Here is a 22,310-nt window from a genome sequence, read left to right on the forward strand (position 1 = left end):
TGTCAGCATTAACAGAATTAAAAGAAATTAATTTCTCATAAAAGAGAGAAATGAATTTCTTGTTGTAAATTAAGAAGACCAAATGACAGTTATGCTTTAAAGAATTAAAAATGATCACTATCACCCTTTCAAGTTCATTTATAGAGAACAACTTACCCACATTACTTCAAATAGAAGTTCACTCAAACCAGGGTTAAAAGAACTTGTGATTTGACACCAGCTATTTAACTCTGCTCTGTTTGGTGTTAAAGGATAAAAGAACATGAATTATAAGTAGAATGCAATAGTACCCAAACTGCATTCAAGAAGTATGATAAAAAAAAAAAAGTAACATCTTATTTTCTTGTGCACATCATTTTGAGCTGCATACAATGCATGACCTGAGCTATAAAAATAGTATGTATAGCTATTATTATAAACTGCTATTATATTTTTCCAATTAGATCCAAAATACTTACTTTGAACATATTTGTAAATACGTATTTAACATGACATATTTTTAATCTTTGCTGCAACATATCTTTCTCAGCCCACAAGCTGTTTACGTGGTTAGGCTATAGTTCAAACATTATGTTTACTTGGGTGTTTGAGAAGAGCAGAAATCATTTTAGATAATTTTATAGATGATAATAAAAATAAATATCCAGAATTAACGAACCGTATTATCACAGCCCTTTCCGCTGTGATAATACGTGTTACCTGAGAGGCGAAACTTAGGGTAGGACGTGTGCGTCTTGTGCGCATGCTCTTCAGAGGCGGAACTGCTGTGTGTAGCAGGGGGATGAGTCCTGTTCAGTGGTACAGCATCTAACACAGATATGGCGCGTCAGTGTTAGCTGTGGTTTTTACGTCTACGTTGGACCAGCAGGACAGGAAGGACACTTCGTTTGTAACGTCGCAGTAGCTCGAAAAGAAGCAGACGAAATGGTACGTTATTGCGACTTATTCGTTTTTTAAAGGCAGGAGCTATGTGCTAAGCTAATGCTAGTAAGGTGTATGATTTCAGGAAGTGCCCACCTGCGCTACCTCCACCTGGCTTCTGTCAGCATAGCCTGTAAGCTAACAGGCCGCATACCTGCATAAAATGTGAAATAATCCCGTCTTTCTGACACGGGGTAGGGCTTTTAATCAGTGTATGGCTCGTGTAATGCAAAGTGTAACCTAATGCCATTCAGTATTGATAAACTATAGCAAGAAAGACGATGGTAATTTAAAATTTGAATAACTACCGAGCTTCCAACGAGTTTAGCCACAGACTATAGTTAGTGTCAACATTGAAGGTGGAAGATGACTGTTATTCAGCTTCCTGTTTTTATCAGCCTGCCAACCTACAACTGGAATATACAGTAATGAGCTGATTATTAGATTCGAATGCACAGGGACTTTTTTGTGTGAATAAAATAATTAGCTCTTATCTATTGAATCCCATTTTCAAATTTTTGTTGTATGTGAATGCACAGGGATCCCTTCACTTTAAACACACTCAATAACTGATAATGACAAAGTGAAAATATGTTTGTAGGAATTTTTTTAGAAACTTGTTATAAGTCAGAAACAAAAGCACTCAACCATCAGTTCAGGTCTTTGTTGAAGCCCCTTTGGCAACAATTCCAGCTTCAAATCTTTTTGCGTGAGCATCTGCATGCTTTCCATACCTGGATCTGGGCAGATGAATTTCCTTCCTTCTTCCAGGGAGATCTTCTGAAGCTCCATCAGGTTGGACGCTGTCTCTCAGATATTCTGTGGGGTTTAAGTCTAGACTTTGACTGGCCCACTCAAAGACAGTCAGAGACTTGTCCTGAAGCCACTTCAGTGTTGTCTTGGCTTTGTGCTTCAAGTCATTGTTGTGCTGAAAGGCAAACCACCATGCCTGGTCGCAGGTTGTGTGCTTCTCTGGAACAGGTTTTTCTTCAAGGAGCTCTCTGTATTTGGCTGCATTCATCAATTTTATCCATTTAAAATTAAATCTACAACATAATACTTTCTGAAGCCGCTGTATATGTCCACTGATGCTCTTGTGGTAGGTCCATATCCTGTCCTTGGACCACATGGTTGTGGGGATGTCTGTCTGAGAGTGTGTTTCCTGGTGTGGTCTACATCCCTTAGAACTGTAGTGAAGTAACAACAGTAGATGTGCACATTTAATAAAACATCAATTTGCATTTTCTTTTGCAGAATTCCTCAAACTTGGGTCCCCATTTGAAAACCCACCTGTGTTCTTTGAGATGAAGAATATTCACACACATACAAACATATATATATGTGTGTGTGTGTGTGTGTGAATATTCTGTTCTTCCATGTCATTGATATTATAGCTGGTTATTTCTTAGAACAACATTTAAATGTCAGTATTTGTTAGAAAATCCTCTCACTCCGACAGCTACCTCAGGGTCTTCACGCAGCGTGCTATCCAGTATAATCCTCCACCTGACGGTGTAACATTACCTGTTGTAGGCTGTTAGACAGCTTTGCTTTAGGAAGATGTTTTTTTAGCATCCAACATGTAGCCTAAAAAAATTCCCTCATTAATTCTGTTACTTTAAAACACTGCTTTGACAGCGTCATTGACAGATGTACTGTAAGATTTTCTAATAATTTGGAGTAAGACTAAATTTTTGTTTTTTGTTTCATGATTTCTGTGAAATCTTTACTATTTGTTTTTATATATAGTTTGCAGCACATCTGCTTTCAGTAATCTTTATTGAAATGCATAATAGAGAAAGAATTCAAATGCTCTATTGTTGTCAGCCTGTGTTTAAATAAAGACCTCTGCAGTTGAGCTAAATAAATCCAGTGTTGTATTATATAAAAATCAAGCGTTGCCCTAAATCAGTCCTGCATAGTTATTTTCAACTCTGCAATGGTACAGTGCAACCAGAGATATTTATCATCATATCTCTCAGTCCTAACATCAGTTTGATGTGAGACACGTCTATGTTATTCATCACTGTTAATATTCCTTTATTGGTCCAATAAAACAGATTACATATTCTCATTTATTGGCAGATACCTCATTATGGAATATATATTAGACCCGTGTCTTCATTCCTTTCCTTGAATGGTTTCTGTCCCTATCTGTGTGCAGATGCGTTTCATGCTGCTGTTCAGCCGGCAGGGGAAGCTGCGGCTGCAGAAGTGGTACACAGCCACAGCTGAGCGTGACAAGAAGAAGATGGTCCGGGAGCTGATGCAGATAGTGCTCGCCCGCAAACCAAAGATGTGCAGTTTCCTGGAATGGAGGGACCTCAAGATTGTCTACAAAAGGTAGAATTATAAACTGTTGCAGATTTGTCCTCAGTTGTGCTGGGCAGCTGGAAGTGTCTTCCAGGAGCGTCTATGTTAGGGAGGTACTTTATTTAATAGGGTTTTTTTTTTTCACACAACAGCCAAGAGATTCATTTTGTTCAATTAAATCAATGAACTCATGTCATTTATATTAAGGAGCTATGTGTGCTCAATTCCTCATCATCCAAAACCTATAAATAGGTTTATTTAACATATCAGGACTAAATATCAGTTCTAACCTAAGGCTAGGCATATGATAATGACTTCATTTTGACTATGGTGTAGTAAAATACAAGAGACTTTGCACTGTTATGGCAGCAGGAAGCAAAACTTCAGAGTCATTGTATGTTTTTGACTGTTTCGAAAGTCACAGATATTCCATCACCTGACCTGACCTGTTCACTCAATAGAAAACATTAGAAAAGAATGGAGTAGAATCAAATAGAATGCCTTTATTGTCATTGCACAGTAGTACAACAAAACTTAGAATGTTACTCTTCAGCAATGCATCAGTTTAAACAATATGGAAAAAAATATCCACAAGCAAGAATGTGGAGGTTCAAGCCTTTTTGCACTCAACGATGGATTTCTGGTTTGACTAAGATTGGTTAAATGGGTAATGAGTTACCATGTTTTTGGACTGATCTTGCCCATTTAGAAGAAATTTTTATATGCCCAGTCCAAACCAAAATTGGTGTTGGTAAAGTTGAAATCTAAAAAAAGTGTGTTTGTTTTACAGTTTTTCACATCATGCTAATTAGCTAAAAAAAAGTATTAACCAGGATCCAAAGTGTCATACTGCTCATGGCGCATGGAAATAGACCGATTAATACATTTTTAGTCTCATCCATTTGGGGGTGCAACAAATGTCACAAACGCTATATCCTCCCTTTTCCTACTTGAAGTCAGTTATTAGTTATTTTGTTTTTCAGGTGTTAAGTGCCAGATTATCCTCAGAGCAACACGCTGCCTTAGTCCGGTCTTCATCCCTGTAGGACGTCTCATCCCCATCGAAGATGAGACCAACCACGGTCATGTGGTCCGCAAACACTTTGTAATGGTGTACGTGGGATGATGTGGTATGCAGTCATAGGTATAGAGGGCATGAGGGAGTGGGTCATGAAGAGTGAGGGAGAACTGGGAGCCAAAAACAAAGCTCAGCAGTTTAAAAGGTGAATTGGTCTGCAGGGACTTATAGGGACGATAGTTCTGTGTGATGCTGTATTACCAGATAATGACTCACTCGGACAAACCTAACCAACAGTTCCAATGACTTCCAATTAACTTTGACAAATAGGTTCTGATATGTTTTCTGTTGGTAAAGGGCCACGGGATGAACATGTGAATACATGTATTGTACATGAACAATACAAGTGTCCTGATACACAAAAACACTCTGGGTATCTGGTTTGATGTTTCTACTCTGTACTTAAGTTTCCACAGACCAGTAAAAGTTCTCATCAGTTTGTATGGGGGCTGAGGAGCATTAGATTTTAGGTGGGTGGACAGGGTGAGACCCTGCATTCCATTCTTATTGATCGAAGTACACACACACACACACACTTGCACTCACTCTCTGACTCTCTGTGTGCCAAGGCTTAGTCGTGTGAGCAGAATGCAGAGGTGGGCAGACAAAACAAAGGAGAGTCTATCAGCTTGTACTTGTGCCTGTGTGTGGGTGGCTAGGTGGGTGATGTGTTGAGGGATTTCCTGCAGTGGAGATGGACAGAGGGAACACTGTACTTATAACAAGAGCAGAAGCTCTCGGTCCCGTTTGTCCCGTTTGTTTCTGTAGTGAAACCAAAATGGACAAATTACAAGATTTTCTGACAGTGGATGTGTGATTTTTTAGAACAGTAAATGTTATCTATTTGTTTATATAAATAATTTATAGAATTATGACATCACCAAAATTGCCCAGTGAATGAGTTATCTGTCAGTCCATGTGACTTCATTGTGACAACTGTCTTTTTTGTCTCTGAACAGGAAACATCCTTCAGCAGTGATAAAATATCTTGATGGAGTCCTCTGCATTCTCATGTTAAGACAATGTCATGCTTTGCAGTTTTGTAAATTTCTGACTGAGTTAGGTGTGAAGGGGAGGGAGCTTTGAACCTTTAGGATGCTGTGGGATTCTGTTTTTGGTTTGCTCATAGGCTATGGCTACAGCTATCATCATTTATCCGCTTTTTATATTTTCTTTGTATTGAAAAAACAAAAAACAAAAAGCGTGACCATAAATCTTCAGGCCCAACTTTGCCCTTGGTGAAGTACAGAGGGACAGAATGTCAACTGATAGTTTACACAGTCATTCATTCATCTTCTATGCCGCTTGATCTGTCAGGATTGCGGGGAAGTTGGATCCTATCCTAGCAGACTGTGGGCGAGAGGCAGGGTACACCCTGGACTGGTCGCCAGTCAATTGCAGGGCTGACACACAAAGACAAATAACAAGAAAAGTTTCTTGTTATAACATGATAAAATGTTCTAAAAATTGTGGCAGACATATGCTTACGTCGGTGAGTTGATGATTTGTCATTATATTGATATGTTGTTTCTGTTTTGTGTGTGTGTGTGTGTGTGTGTGTGTGTGTGTATTCATGCAGGTATGCCAGCCTGTATTTCTGTTGTGCAATCGAAGAGCAGGACAATGAGCTGATCACACTGGAAGTCATCCACCGCTTTGTGGAGCTGCTCGATAAATACTTTGGCAGTGTAGGTGATATATCTCTAACTCTCTGTGTTGTTCCTTATCTGAGCATGTGAAAGACATTGGTGACTTGTGTTTGTTTGTGCAGGTGTGTGAGCTGGACATCATCTTTAACTTTGAGAAGGCTTACTTCATTCTAGATGAGTTCCTGATGGGAGGAGAGATCCAGGACACATCTAAGAAGAGCGTCCTCAAAGCCATCGAACAAGCCGACCTACTGCAGGAGGTAACCTTGGCTTTCTCAGGGTTTTTATCCAGCACCTCCAATCGGGGGGGGGGGGGGGGGGGGGATGGGGGCGTGCAGGTTTCACATAATAATAAAAACAAAACAAATGATAAGAGGACAATAATAAGGATAAGAATAGTAAAACTAGTAAAACTGCTGATACTAAGACTAATATAAGGCCTACTAATAATAATTAATGAGACTAATTATGGGGCAGTAGGTGGCCCACAGATCCAGACTCTGCAGCTCTGGAGTCAGATGAACCTGCAGAGAGCAACAGCAGGAGAGAAGATGACGAAGTAGAACAAAACTACAGGAAAGAGAAGAAGCTCAGTTAGTAACGTGTATTAATGGGATATAAATAAGAACTTTATACCCCTTTATCCCCTACTTTATACCCCTTGCACCCTCCCTGCACTTCAGTCACTGTACATCAGTGAATAATCCTATGTGCCCTTTGCACTATTGAGCATACCTTACTGTGGTATATATATATATATTTTTATGCCTTCATTTATTCTTTGTATTTTTTTAAATCTTATTTTTATCTTGTGGGTCTGAGAGCGTAATTTCAATCATCTGTATGTCCAGTGCATATGGCAGTATTGACGATAAAGCTGACTTTGAGAACAGAAAGAGAGGGAGAGGAAGAGTGAGGAGCTCCTCATGGGAAGTCCTCTAGCTGTCAAACCCTATAGCAGCATATCTAATGGATGGTTCAAGGACATCCTCAGCCAGAACTAACTATAAGATTTATCAAAGAGGAAAATTTTTGGCCCACCCCTAAACCCAGAATGGGGTCATAGGATACTATGAGCTCCTTAAGATATGATGGTGCCTGACCATTGAGAGCCTTGTAAAGCTTTTTAGCTTATATAGAATGCCCTAGACATGGTGTGCTGTTAAATTTTGCCCAAAACATAAAACAGTAAGCTTGAATTCACATTGTCCAATCTACTCCATATTTCTCATGCCAGTCCAGTCGAGGCACGAACACATCTACATGTCAATTGTGAGTCACAGTCATACTGCCACCTGCTGACAGCAGGAAGTCAGCCTTATGTGACAAATCCAATTCACATGAAATTTACAGATCTACACGATACACAGCAAAATGACTTATAATTAGTGGGTATTCTCTTGTGCCAAATAGTGGACATAGGAAGTGACATTGAATTCTCTCATGCAGTTTCCAAAACACATGAAAATTCTGAATCATCACTGGACCATCATTAGACCAAGTTGATCCAAAAATTGTGTAAAGCTTGTTGATGTCTTAATTAATTGTCAAGATATTGACAAGTAAACTTCACAAGGGTCGGGACTTAGCAGAAAATTTAAAAAATAACTCACTACCAATTTGTCATATATTTTAATGGATATCTTCACCAAATTTCACCAAATTTGTTAATCTGAAGTGACCTATTGACTGGTGCATGTTGGCATCCCCTATTCATCATTATCTGCCGTCTTATGCCTTTGCTGAACTTGCTGTGAGCTGGAATGAGGTAGAGACAAGAAACCTGGTACGATACCTGCAAATAATGTTCTAATGCGTGATTCTGAATTTAAAGAAAAACATTTTTTCACATCTCTATAGGAGAAGCTGAACGTTTCATTAAAATCTACCACAAGGGGGTGCTACAAATGCAGGAAAACTGGTGTGGCACAACACAAATTCAGATCATAAATCAGATTGTTTGTCAAAACTGGCAGGATATGTTTCACAACAATGTCAAACCACTTCTGTAAAACTATTTTGAAATCGCTCAATAGGGGGCGCCACCAGTCCCAAACGTGTACATGAGCATGGTGCAAATTGTACCAGCTGATGAAGGGGGGGACCAATGATGCAAGTTTGAGTGTGCAGTTCTCAAAATGCTACTGACTTTTTGATGATGAAACAAGTGTGGGGTTGCTCTCATGACCTTCTCCAAACAGAATCAAATTAGCTGAAATGATTTTCACTCATCTTTGAGAAGCCTGAAACCCTCTCGTTTCTCCTTGCGGCTTTAATTTTGGCTGTTGGACTTCTGCCTGTTGAGCAAGAAAGGGCATGAACCTGTACTTGTGGATATATTTTTAAATAGTCCTCCATTTTAACGCCTTTGTATTTTTCTTTTTCAGGAGGACGAGTCACCCAGGAGTGTGCTGGAGGAGATGGGCTTGGCGTAGTACACAGCAGTGTTGTGAGAGACTATAGATCCTGAGGTAGAGGGCTGAATGAGAGATTACTGGACACAATCTGGGATGGAACATTTTTGGGCTGATGGCGTTGGCTCTGTTTATCTGTGGCTCTAGGGACTAATGTACAGTGTTTAACTGGGGAAGAGACTCAGTTAAGAATGGAAGATCTTTGCATTGACAGTCCTTAAGGTGTGTGTGTGTGTGTGTGTGTGTGTGTGTGTGTGTGTGTGTGTGTGTGTTTGTGAGAGAGATCTAAGCATGGGGTAGAGGAAATGCGGTACACTTAAACTTGTGTATGGCTGAAGGAGGATTTTGTGTTCAAATTTTAAAGGAGGGAGATGGACTGGTACTGATGTTAGAATCACAGTGAGGCAGGTTTGCAGTTTCATTGATGCTTTGACGCAAAGAGCAGGTTGAACAGTCAGACCTTGTCATGGATGTTTAAGAGGTACTGAATGTGGACTGGTCAGGGATTTGATTTATAAGACAGAAGACAGTAATAGGACATCACTGAAGTGCTAATAAGTCTTATGTTATGCTGTTTTTTTTTTTTTTGTCATTTTCAACAATTGTCATGAGAAGACCAACACCAACAGTCCATTTCTCAACACTTTAAGATTTCCCTACCCTATCTGTGGCTCTCAGCCCCAAGCCCATTGATTCCTACTGAAGAGGAAAATCTCACAAATGGATAGTTGTAGTTTTTTTTGGTAAGTTTTTTTTTTGCATGTTACATAAAGAAGAGGAAATTATCTTTGTTGGGGACTATTTTCAGTGGTGGATTAATCCACATTTGGTGCTCTTGTGAGTATATTCCTGCAGGATGTTGTATGTGAGTCAAAATGAACTGCTGTGTGTGTGTGTGTATGGTTGCGTGGGTGGGTGTGTTCAGGCTAATGAAGGAACACGTCGCCCATTGCAACAGTGTGGCTCACTGATGTGTTTTAATAGTTTTTGGACAATGACCTGCTGCACATGATATTTGTTGACAGTCAGAAAAAATCATAAAATATCACCAAACCTCTAAAACAAAATTCTGCTTTCATACAACCATGTAGCATTTGCCTCAATTCCTGCTGCTTTTACATGTGCTAACATATAGCAGATAATATAACAACAGACAGTTTTGGGAATAACTTTAACATTCACCTTCATTCTCAGTTATGGTTTTGGTAATGCGTTGCATTGTAAAGCCATATAAAGCCATTGTGTCCCCAGACCTCAGCAAAGAAGATGTAGTGAAACCTTATCACAACCAACAGGATGAGCTATGAGTGTGTGTTTAGGGCCATAACTACGACATAAGATAAAGATTGTAAGAAAACAGAATTTTCTTTAGTTTTCTGCCTCCACTCTCCTGTTCTGTCACTGCTGAAATCAAGAGGTTTTGTTAGGAACATGCGTGTTATTATATTCTTCCATTTCTTTAAACTGCGTTTGATGTTTTAAGAATTTCTGTTGAATCTTCTCATAGAGACTGTTTGAAATTCATTCTATATTTGTGATTGGCCCCATCTTAGCTAACGCAACGGGCCCAGGGTGATAAACTGTATTGTGGAATTGTTAATAAGGAACCAAAGACATTTGAGTCTAAAACAATAGCTTGTTTACATATGAGCCATTCATATGTACCGTAAGTGGACTTATGTACCGGATGAGATGGAATGTGGCATCTGCCTTATGCAATTTTATAAGGTGCAACTGATAATCGCATTCCACTTAGTGTCCCTCCAGGTAGCAGGAAGCAAACACGGAGATGCAACAAGAATTCAGAAGTAATTGTTGGAGTTCAAACTTCACAGTTTTGCTGGAACTGGTACATATTCAGACTGGATTGAACGAATTAAAATCATTTGAAGTTTAGACAAATAAATCTCCTGGTCCTATACATATTTTTTACAATGTTTTACCTATTCCTTTTTTAATGTGTGGTTTGTTAATGATGTTGGTCATCTGAATTTGATGTCTGTGTGAAATGCAGGATGAACACCTGCTGCTAGAGTAATAGAAGTAAAGGAAAAATAGCAGGATCAGATTGAAATGCTCTTCCTGGAAACATTTTCCTGAGGAAAATAAATGATTGCAAGTTGTGCGCAAGCAAGTCTTAATCATGTTCTCTCATTTCACCTCATCAGACAAGGCAAAGTTTTCAAAAGCAAAAAAAAAAAAGTTTTGCAGGAACTGGTTAGTGTCTGCAAATTTTTTCTTCTTTCTTTAAATGATTATGTATGGAATTTACAGAAGAGGAGGCCATCTGGGGAAAAAAATAGAATTCTGAGATTCTGTTTTTTCTGAAGTATAGAAAGTCAGTATTCTGAGTTTAAAGTCAGAACTCTCCGAAAAAACTGTTTCTTCGTTTCTTTTACTTTGTTCTTCTCAGAATTCTATTTTTTTTTCCACATTTGGCCCTAATCCTCTTCTGTACTGGAATAATCATTTTCACAAAAATCCTAATCTATTATTCCTTATTCAGAGACCATGCTGTATGGTTTTCTGCTGCTGATTAGAGCCAGGCTACACCTACTAAACCCACTGTTTTTGACTTGCCACTGCCATTGATACTTGTGACTGTGCAGGTGTTGTCAGGGCTTTCATCAAAAATATTTCATCTCAGATAGGGGCGGGCGTTATGGCAATTTGGGAAAAATCACTTGCACTGTTCGCACAACTGAAATCGTCAGATTAAAAAAAAAAAAAAAAGACAAGAAAATCCTCATCTATATCAACAATATTGGCTGTCACTTAGCTGGAGATTTGCTACATTTCAAACACATCCTTGCATTGCCTCAGATTGTACAGACAGGTGACAAATTACAGGCAAACATGAGAAATGAGTGGAGAAACAGGATGGCACGGGGCAACAAGGGGTCACCAAATGGTTTGATAAGTATAAAAGTGCTTTGAAGCATGTGTTGTGGCCTTCACAGTCACCAGATCTCAACTCACTTTAACACCAATGGGAGATTTTGGGCCTAAATGTTAGACTGTTCTATGGTGGTGGAGAATGGAGAATGGCATTCATCCCTCCAGTGAAGTCCAGAGACCCAACATCTTACTAAGAGACTCTATGATCATTTTACCTTTCATTTGTCACCTGTCTGCATATATGTATGGTTTTCATTATACCTGAATTTCATTCATTCAGGTTACAATCAAGGGCTATATATCAGTCCTTGCTTGTAACCTTTCTGAAAGACATGGTGGAAGAGTGGTTCAGGGGTTTAGGGTTAGCTATATTCAGTGGCTCTTCCCACCCATTGCCTGCTGGGATGGTAGTTTGAATAGGGAGGCAGTGCAAGGGCCAGCGCTACATGTCATTTGAAGCCCAAGGAGGGAGCTGCTGTTAAAAACCGTCTCAAGGAAACCCTCAAAGTGGCCAGGGACAGGCCAAAGAAGAAGGATAGGATAAACCACTGATGAAGATGGCTGGGGGTCAGGATAATACAATCATGCCAAAGAAGGGTTGTCAGGATGTGAATTCAGCAGACTCAACAGAAAGGCTTTTTTTTAAAATGCTTTAAATGTGATTTCAACATAAATAATGCAGCAAGTAACCTCCTCAACCTTTGCTATGTTCAGTCCAGTTGAGCGTGAGAGAGATTGAAAGTTCTTTTGGAAAATATTTAGATGGTTCGGTTCTAATCTGCTTCTCTTGGATTTGTACTTTATAATCCTCCAGGTACATTCGGAGAATACTCACACAGGTATGTGAACTTGTGATGCTGCAGCCACTTATATACACATACATGTCACTTTGATGATGATGGCTTCATAAAGCCTCAAACTTAGTTCAGAATCCTGCTTAAGCGGCACCAGAGGAGCAGTGAAATCCAAACATTTTCAGAGCTCACCACTGATCCTAGATGTTCTTCACACACAGTCGTCATTGTTCTTCTGCAGAAAGCCGGAAATCTTATCAACCTTTTGTCTATGTTACACTCACAGAAGTGAAATGATTGTTGTTGCTTTTAAAATCTGTGTTATTTTTAAAAATATTTTTTAAAAAGTTTGGTTGTGGCTACATTTCCATGACTATCAGCAAGGTTCTCACTCACAACCACTGATCACGTTGCTTGCTTATTTGTACAGATTGAGAACTTCTCAGTGAATATTGGACTGTCATTGCAACACTGCTGTCTCTTAAGAAGGTAGCACATCCTCAGGTGACCGTTGAGCAAAGACAGAGGTTGTGGACAGGAACTGGATGAAGGACATCCAGTCTGAGCCTGTGTAGAGGAACTAATCAAAAAGAAGAGCATGGGGAAGAGAGGCAGAAAGGGTGGTTGAGTTTTGATCTGCTGAAAACTGCTGCAAAACAAAGACTCCAGTATGACAACTGATTGGGGTTAGTCATCAGAGTTATAAATCAGATGTTTCACTTCCTGCGATGCTAAAGGTCTTAGTATGCTTTAAACAAACTAGTTTTGCACACCAGTGTTCCAACCACTTCTGTTGTCTTGAAGCAAACATGCTTCTGTTTTCTACCTGCTGTTGTGACCTCCAGGCTCCCACCCGATGCCTCCCCGACCTCTCTCCAGGAATTTAGTGTCTGTGGTACATCTTTTTTAGTTATGATACAGTAACGGTGCACACATTCAGATGGTGTATCTTCGAAGACATTTATGTTGTTGGACTCTTGTTCACATTTCATGTGAAATGATGGAGATAGTTGGATTGTTTTTGACAAAGACTGTGACACAGCCCTCTGTCTTTGACATTCGGAGTTGGAAAGCATACTGAACCCTTGGTCCTCACATTCTTCTGCCAACACCTAGTGGACAGCCAATGCTGTTTCACTTTCTATTATCAATCTCTTTGGTCAATGAGCTCCTATTATACAATGACTTGCAATGAATGTGTTGTTTTGTCTTGTTCGTAAAGGAATTCATGTAAAAGAGAATGAAGATTTTTTTGATTTGAAATCTCTTGCTAAAAATTTGTTTTGATCCTTTGAGGAAGATCTAATGAGTCAGTGCGTGGTGGAGAGCTGTGAAGGGGCAGAAGGTCAGTGAATATGTAATGTTATACATGCAAATGCTAAAGGGACTGAAAGTGTGAATGTACTTTTATAAAGAAATAAAAACCCCTTAAGCTAATTAAACTTTTATCTTTTAAATTATCTGTGTCTTGATATTTAAATTGTCCCTGAAGGTTGATAATTGTGGGAATGAAGAGGTTGAAATAGGTTTTTTTGGGAAAGTTTTCAATTAGACGGGTGAAGTCACTCACTCAAGCTCTAAACAGTCCATGCAATATGATTCTATGATTCTTATGTACTTTTATTTACATAACATTTTCAGTGGACAACCTTTATTTGTAATGGAGTATTTTTATATTGTATCCATGCAGCTGCTTATGTGGTGAAAGTGGGTTAATACTACAAAACAATAAAGCTAGAAATTGAAAGGTTTAAAGTAAAATTTGAAATTCAAAGAGTTCTCAAAGATTTGAAAATAAGATTTTAATGTGTGAAATAATTGATTCTCTCTTTTCATAAAGGAGGCCACATTCTTCACATTATACATGACAGGCAGCTACACCTCTAGTCCCTTCCCTTTCATACCTGGAAGTCCTGCCTTAACCCCACCCACGAGTAATGTTACAGTTTCTGCTTAAACATGATCAGCTCATCATAAAGATGATAATTGATAAAAATAATAATTATTCATAATGCAGAGAAGTCAAAGAGTGAGGCCAAATAAAAAAAAGTAAGGAAATACATGCAAAGGATTGAATGAAAAATATAAGAATGACAGAAAGCAAAAAGTAAGTAAGCATTCAAAACAACAACAACATGGGAGTAGTACACTTACTGCACCAAAGAAATGTTAGCAGTCATTCCACCTTCCCATCTCCTCTTGGCTCACTGGCCTCTGGATTGTAGTGATACAATTGGGTGACATCCAAAGAGAAAGCAATCAGAAACACACTGGCAAATCAGTCAAATCAGTTTGAATCCTGTGAAACATGTGGAAGGTGTGTGGGTAAGCTGGGCAGAGGAGCCTGAGGACTTTTGCCATTTTGAGAGGTAATCACAGGTTCATCGCAAATTCTGCACAAGATGACTTTTGATCACTTGTTGCATTAAGTGTTTGAGCATAACTATTTGTTTACTACTGATCTCCAACATGTCACCGAAGCAGGGCATAGACGATCGTGGTCACAATGTTATGCAGAGGGAGGAGAAATCTTGTTTCCACTAAAGATGGGGAACAAGGCTGTGTAGTAATTATATTACTGGTGGTGCAACTGCTGCCACCTGGCAGTGGTAGAGGCATGTATGCACTGCAGAAGCAGCACTGCAGCATCAGTCTGCCGTGATTGTTGCATGTAATCTGCACTGACCTACAGTCACATGATAACAGGTGGTTGTATATGGGGGGGGTCAGAAATGGTCTCTGATGTCAGAAGACAATGTCCTCTGTCTTTTTTTCATTCATTCTCCTGCTCGATGACCTTTGACCTCTTCTCAGTGGATGTCAGGAGTGGTTTTGATCCGGTGTTCGCAGACAAGCTGATTGTCTAATTTCAGGTGTTGATTCAGTCTTTTTTCCAGGGTCTTTATGGTGTCACTAGTGTCCCCCACAGCTGCCAGATGCACTGTGTCAATGTTTGTACACCTCGCAAGTCAAGGACAAACTTCCATGCTCAAAAATGATTATTGTCATGTACTTATTTATTTATTTATTTTGTAGTTTGTGTGTGTAAAGTATCTGGTGACATAAAGTACATACAAACTTGGAAAGCAACATTGCACCACATTACATATTACATGATCTTCCCAAACATATGGAGTTGATCAGTTGGAAATCGCATATGTTCATATTTACTGCCTTGTTTTGTTTTTTGGTTTGTAGCATTTTAAGAACGAGGAACGAGTGAAAGTTCCTTCCTTTTTTGCTTTGAAAAATGTTTTAAAATATATTTTATCAATGCAGGAATCAGGTGAAGTGGATATCTATTGATTTTTATTAATTAATTCAGTACTTAATAAATCATTGTCATATGTAACTGCATGAACAATTTATCACACAAGTGATTCTCCACTTCCAATAATACAGTCTCTTATCACTAAAACATACCTCATAATACATGAGATTAGGTGCCTTTATAATCAGCCCACCAGTCAAACAAGATTATATTTCATGAGTATTTGACAGAAATGAGTAACAGGCTTTTCATGAGATCCAGAAACCTCCACCCCTCACTGTGGGCCCCCAGAAAGATTTGGTTCGCCCCTGACAGACAGCCACGATGAATTGCGAATTCATTCACCAGCTTCTGTTCATTCAGCAGCTCCAGCACTGCAGCTAATTGGTTCGATCAAAGGGGTGGGGGGGAGTTGCGCAGAATAATCTTATCAATGAAACTCAGTCTGGTGACGTCAATTGGGACCGTTTGACGCATAAATCACGTGGGTCGGGAGGGCGGCGGTATAAGAGAGCCGCAGCCGCTGTCCGTGGTCCTAAAAACAGCCCCGCACACAGAGGGAATCCCGGGAGAGAAGCGCGGAAAGAGACCGCGACTCACCAACAATAACAACAACAACAACACTTAATATTAGACAACAACAGCAACTCACACACAACAACAACAACCTCTCGGTGCAGGCAGCAGGCTCTGTGCATCTGTGCGTGACAGCAGGACTTCTAGCGACTCTGAGTTTGACGTGAGGAGGACGGGAAGCTGGAATCCTCTCTCTGATCTGCAAGTAAGAGTCAACTTACTGTAGCTTCTCCTCTGATAAAGGAAATCTGTTTAGGGATTGTGTGGTTTCGTTTTTATTCATTAATACTGTGACGTTTATCAAACATTAAACGAGCACTCTGGATTATTGTGGCCAAACAATTGCTTACATTTTTACTGTATAGAGTTAAAAAAAAAAATACAAAAGAGGAATTGAAACATTTACACTTGAGCTATGACTCATAATTTATTTTTATTCATCATATGAATTCAGTAACACCTTTTATACTCAATAATTTAGACACATGAGTGTATTTTTTTAAATGAGTCTTTGCATTATGCTGCATGAATTGCAGCTCCTGTAGTAGCTGATTGTGCTGTTGCTGCCGACTGGCCAGATTTCTTTGTTTATGGTCAACACAGATGTGGCCATATTGTCATCCTCCTCTTCCTCCTCCTCGGCAGTCATCATCATCATCATCATCATCATCACAATTACCACTGTTGCCAAAAATAACCAGATTGAAAAAGGAAGAATGAATCTGCTTCAGTCTGTTCCCTTTGTATGCATTAATATGCAGTAACATTCACAGTACAAAGATTATGATACTACAGAAACGGTGACAATGACAGTGCTTTGACATGTCCAAAATGTCTGACTTCCATGTTTGTTGGAGGTTATGAGGTATACACTTGGTGTGTAAGGCTGCAGGAAGGTTACTTACTTACTTCAGATTATTAATCTGCCTTGCTGGTATAAAAGTATAATGTGATGTGCTCGGGTCAGGAGCCTACCTTCTACAGGAGAGAATAAGACAGATGCGACCAAGCTGATTTGTTTGGTTTGTGTACAGAGCATGAGATGAGTCATATAAGAGCCTGTGTATCTTAATCATTCACTGCGAGTTTGCACATCACGCATCACACATCCCCTGCAATCCAGCCACCTCCACTGCCTCCACTGCAGAATATGCCTGACTCAGCCAGTCCTTTGCTTGTTTTTGTGTATTGAAATCACCAAAAAGAAAAAAAAAGACTTTTCTTTGCTTTTTCTTGGAGAAAGCGCATCTCTTTGCACCAGACCCAAAAATTATGTCTTTATTTAAACATGTACATGTTATTGCTATATTTTAATCAGGTGAAAAACTGTAATCGTATGGCAGATGGGTTTTACTTTAATGGACAAAATTACTGCAGACTTTTTTTTTTTTTGCAGTGTCCTAAGACTACTGACAGAAAACAGTGTGGTATGTTGCCATGCAGCACAGTTTTATGGTAGTCCATTAAAAAGAGCAGGTTATCAGAATCAGAATCAGAAAACACTTTATTGCCAGGTATGTTACACATACAGGGAATTTGACATGGTGTTGTTAGTGCAAACAGAAAACAGTTTAAAAGACCTGAAGAGTGATCATATTATACCCCTGAGTGCACTTTACACAAATTTATACATATTTGTCAACTCTCCGGATTCGACAAATATGTAGACTTGTTGTGGGTTGAAACCAGGGAGTAGCAATAGATCTTTTAGACTAACTTAACCAGTCAACATCAATGCACTTGTTGCACTACAGAAGCTACAATACCGAAGATTTCAGCACCAACAACAGTGCGCCCCCCCACACCACACCACACCCCCCACCCCATCCCCAGCACCTTTGCAGCTGATGTTGCAGTGGTGTTGCCTCCTGCTTCTGGAGACCGTCAGTGCATGTTTTCATCTCTCCCTGTTTTGTTTTTTGTTTTTTTTAATCAGCGGGGCTCATATTCTTTGGCTGCACATGCAATAATCAGCGGTAGGAATTAGAAAAAGCATATGTGTAATTAATTAGTTGTTGAAACTGAAGATCTGTGTTTTTCTCCCTCCCCCAGACGTGTCTGATCTCCCCCTCGCTGCTTACAGCTGGTCCTGGGCTGAGCGGCCATGATTGGGTACCACAATGCCTCAAGTGTCCTTACCCTCCTGGTCCTCCTGACAGGGGCTTCTTTCCTCCATCGGTCCAGCTCCCATCCTATCAACATCCCTCAGGATGTGGATAGCCCACATGGAAATACTCCTCCTGAGCTGAAGGTGTCGGGAGACAGGGAAAGAAGGGATGGGGAAAGACAATCATTACAGAAAGAAGAGGTAGAGGCAGATGAGGAGCTCTTTAAAGATGTGGATCCCAAAACACTGGCAGCAGTTTTACTGGAGGCACTGAATCACTCACAAGTAGAGAGAAGGAAGGAGGGAGAAGAGCATGATAGAATGGAAGAAGAAATCAAGGTTGACAGTGGGGAGCATAAAAAAGAGGAGGAGTACAGACAAGTTAGAACAATGGAGGGAGCAGACAGAGACAGAGATGGACGACAGGAGCTAGAGCTGCTGATGGCCGCACAGGGCAAGGAGCAGGAAAGAGAGGAGGAAGAGGAAAGGAAGAAAGCTCAAGAAGAAGAGGAGAAGATGACTGAGAAGGTGACCAGTCGCACCACGAGCCAGGCAGTTCAGGTCCGAACAGAACAGCAGCCGGCTAGTCGAGATGGAAGAGGGGAGGATGGGAAGGGTGCTGCCCTCCAGCGGGGACCAACCAGCTCTGAACAAGGTAACAATGAGGAGGAGGAGCAGCTCAATCCAGAGGAGCTGAAGAGCCTTGAGACCATGATGAAGGAGTTTCCTCGTTTGGACACAGCCACCAAGAGGAAGGGAGATTCAGGGCAAAACCAGAGAGAGAGCCGAGGTTACAGCAACCACAATGACATCATACCAATAAATAAAGGCAGCAACCTGGCCTTGACTAAGAAGAAACTGAAATGGCAAGAAGAGACACAGAAAGCCATGAATTTGCCAGCATTCAGAGGAGGCAATTTCATGGATGACTTTGAGGACAGTAACTATGTCGGTAATGCGGAACAGTCCCAGCCTCCAGTAGAGCAGGAGGTGATGGAGGAAGATGAACCAGAGGAGGAAGAGGAGAAGGAAGATGAGGAGGTGTTGAGTCCAGAGGAGGAGGAGGCCCGGGCCAAAGCAGAGCAGGAGGAAATGAGGAGGCAGGCAGCTGAGGCACAGAGAGCCAAGATGGAGGAGGAAAAGTTGGCTGACATCGCCTCGGACATGCTGCTGCGCTACATGGTCAAACAGAATAACGGGAACAAGAAGTACAGCTCATCTCTGTCAAACGCTGCAGAAGACAAGAGGTCCAATGAGGAACAGGAAGTCACGGAGGAGGATGATATCGATCCCCAGACCATCGACAAGCTGATTGAAATCTCCAGCAAGCTCCACCTCCCGGCCGACGACGTGGTGGACATCATCAGTGATGTGGAGAAAAAGAAGAAGAAAGACGTGCCGCCTGAGTTGATGTCACACTGGCAACAACCACTAAAGCCCTTGTCGTCTTCATTCTCATCTACCAATGGTTTCTCAGCATCACAGATTTCAACCAATCAAAATAATTTCCCTATCTCCAAGCAGTCCTCTCCGACTGTCAATCTCCGCAAAATGTGGTTCCAGGAGAAAATGCCAGCAATATCACACGATCTTTGGAGCAAACCTGCAAACCCTCTGCCAGCCAATCAAAATCTGTGGTCCAAACCTCAGAAGACTCTGTCAATTAAACAGGACCTCTGGCTCAAACCACCCAAGTCTGTTTGGAGCAGCTACCCTTCTTACCCCTACATTTACCCATTCTACTACCAGAAGAAGCCTTATCCAGACTACTACCCCATCTATTTTCCACCTCCCCCAAGACCCAAACCCCGTTACTACATCCCCAAACCTGCTCTCACCTTCAATAACTTCCTGGGAAATTCTGTGGATGATGCCCACACTTTCCCTCCTAAACGCCGTTACTACAGCTGGGTCCAACCCCGGCTGAGAAAACCCCCCTCAGGCCTCCAACAGAAACCTTACTACGCCAGCTACCCCCTCCCACTGTACCCCCAGTCATTTCAGCCAGTACCTATGCCCAAACCACGTTCCTCTCCCCGAATGCCTGGAATCTCTCCTCAACAGAGGCAAATTTATTACTCGGCCCTGGCACCTGCAGTGACGAGAAATGAAGATTATTATGCGGCTGGAAAACAGTCAGACAGCAGCAGCCGTGACGGTCTGGAGAAATACATCCAGCAGATACTCGTGAAGAGACCACAAATGCTGGACTGAAGGAGGGATGAAAAGAGATAGAGAATATAGGGAGAATGGAAATAAGGAGAGATGACCAGAAAAGAATGTATTTCTTTCTGATTTTCTTTCGCTGGTATTTGGTTTTGTTTTACATATGTAACACATTTCTTTCAAAAATATTTTCGGTTTGTTGTTATTTGGAGAAGGACAAGGGACTTTTTGTCCAGAAGTAATCTGGAGAAAATGAAACTTTGGTAGGAAAATGAAAGGAAAGATAGACATCTACGCTCCTCCTCTGTGAATGGGGAAGCAGGGGAACCAGGATGAACAAAGTCTGTTGGAGAACATGACGCTGCAAAGATTTGTATCATGTTAGAACTTCTCATCCAAAGTCCTCGCATGACAACATTCTCCATTTGGACATTTTATAATGCCAACAACCACGGAGGATATTTAGCTATGTTGTTACCTGTACCTTTTAAAAAACAAAATTGTTTTTGAGTCAAAGCTTGAGAGTCGGATGAATCGTAGGTAATGATGGATGCTGAAAAAAAAATTGATAGCTGGTGAAATTTTACGGTACAGACACACAAAAAGAATATTTGTGGGATTATCTCAGGCAGGGAAAAAAAAAATCATAAAAACTGGCACACCAACACACCAATCACCTCTAAGAGATTGAAATCAAGATCCATACATAATCTGGGAATCATGACAGGCTGCTCCTTATTTGCTCTTTTAAAATGTTTGTAAAAGAAAAAAATGTAAAAGAAATGTTTTTGTGCAAATGTATCATTTTTTTTAATTTAGAAAAATGCAGCCAAAACAATCACCAGAAGAGAGCATCATTTCATTATATATGCTCAAACATTTCCTCCAAAGCTCTTGATAATGAAATATAACTCACCAAAAAGCATATTTCATATAAAAGAGCTTGTGGAAGGCACACTAACACCACTATAATAGCTCGGATGACTCATCCTTTTGCATAACTTCAATTACCTTGTTGCTATGGTGCCAAACCCTGACCAAACTCTATATGGCATTCTTCTACAGTTGGTGGAAGCCAGGTTCTTTTACTAAACTGCATTTTGTCAACAAATCCTATCCTAATAAGACTAAACCCGACAATGTCAGTCCATCTCTCTACCCTGTCCTCTTGCTTTCAAAAACTTTTTCAAAAACATCCCACAACTACATAAATTCATCTTTTTAAAATTCTTTCACTGTATTTTGGGTTTTTTGTTTGTTTTTTTTACAGAGTATGAAAGGCTGTATGTTGTCCAACCACATCTTAAAGGAATAAGCTACACTAGACTTTGGATATACACACATAGTACTTGCTAGTGGAATAAATTCATTGTTGGTTTCTGCCTTTTCATGTGCGATTTGCATGTGAAGAGGCAAAAAAAAACAAAACAAAAAAACAAAACAAAACAACCAACAGGCAAAATCACCAGCCTTATTCTTCGAAGATACCCTCTGTGGTAAATCCCAACATTTCCTCCAGCTCAGTGAAGACCAGTTGATGTAATTTTTAATATTCATCAATTAAAATCATTTCATTCATTTCAATACAATAATGTATTTCATACATTTGTAGGTAAGAACTTGAAGAGGTTGTTTTTTTTCCAAACTCTGAGCAGAAATCTGCTGCCTTACACGTCACTGTGACATTCCACCCATTGTGTTGTTTTTTTTCTTTTTTTTTTGTACCACTTGATATTATCAATAAGACAAAGACTGCAATCTGAAATGGAAGCAGATGGGATAATGAATCTCTTGGACTGATTCCACTGGAGATGGGAGCAGTTTGCTTATATTCAGGTGAATCTGTTTAAGCCACAATTTATAAATTAAAAACATGACATTGCTAAATATACATATTAAATGGCTTCTGATAATCAGTAATCAATAAACACTTCTTTTTCTCCTTTTTTCCCCTCTTTTTCAAACATGTCACTGGGAACAAGAGCAAATGTTGCTCTTTGGTTTGTAGGTGTTGCTGACCTTTGTGGCTGTCTGTTGCTAAGAGATGAGCAAACCTCAAGCATCTACATTGCCAACCCAGAACAGAATCATGTCATCGACTAGCAATGAAAAAAAGGCCATTA

General features: G+C 40.2%; 2 protein-coding genes across 2 annotated transcripts; both read left to right on the forward strand.

Annotated features, from left to right (window-relative positions):
* The first annotated feature begins 762 nt into the window (after positions 1-762).
* Positions 763-10,277, forward strand: ap1s1 (adaptor related protein complex 1 subunit sigma 1). The gene is made up of 5 exons (XM_041031203.1): positions 763-927; positions 3,086-3,264; positions 5,892-6,000; positions 6,084-6,221; positions 8,349-10,277. The coding sequence occupies exons 1-5, from the start codon at positions 925-927 to the stop codon at positions 8,394-8,396; spliced, it is 477 nt and encodes a 158-aa protein (XP_040887137.1). The 5' UTR covers positions 763-924; the 3' UTR covers positions 8,397-10,277.
* Positions 10,278-18,018: 7,741 nt separating this feature from the next.
* On the forward strand, positions 18,019-20,235 carry vgf (VGF nerve growth factor inducible). Its single transcript, XM_041031202.1, has one exon. It carries the CDS (start codon positions 18,019-18,021, stop codon positions 20,233-20,235), a length of 2,217 nt encoding a protein of 738 aa, XP_040887136.1.
* Positions 20,236-22,310: the final 2,075 nt, after the last annotated feature.

Source organism: Toxotes jaculatrix, chromosome 23, assembly GCF_017976425.1.
Source record: "Toxotes jaculatrix isolate fToxJac2 chromosome 23, fToxJac2.pri, whole genome shotgun sequence".
Taxonomy (NCBI): Eukaryota; Metazoa; Chordata; class Actinopteri; family Toxotidae; genus Toxotes; species Toxotes jaculatrix.

Excerpts from the sequence above, each read along its gene's own strand:
- ap1s1 (XM_041031203.1), top strand. Across the intron at positions 6,001-6,083 it reads TCGATAAATACTTTGGCAGT|GTGTGTGAGCTGGACATCAT; the intron begins GTAGGTGATATA and ends TTGTTTGTGCAG. Across the intron at positions 6,222-8,348 it reads AAGCCGACCTACTGCAGGAG|GAGGACGAGTCACCCAGGAG; the intron begins GTAACCTTGGCT and ends TTTCTTTTTCAG.
- vgf (XM_041031202.1), top strand. The coding sequence starts at position 18,019 with ATGATTGGGTACCACAATGCCTCAAGTGTCCTTACCCTCCTGGTCCTC.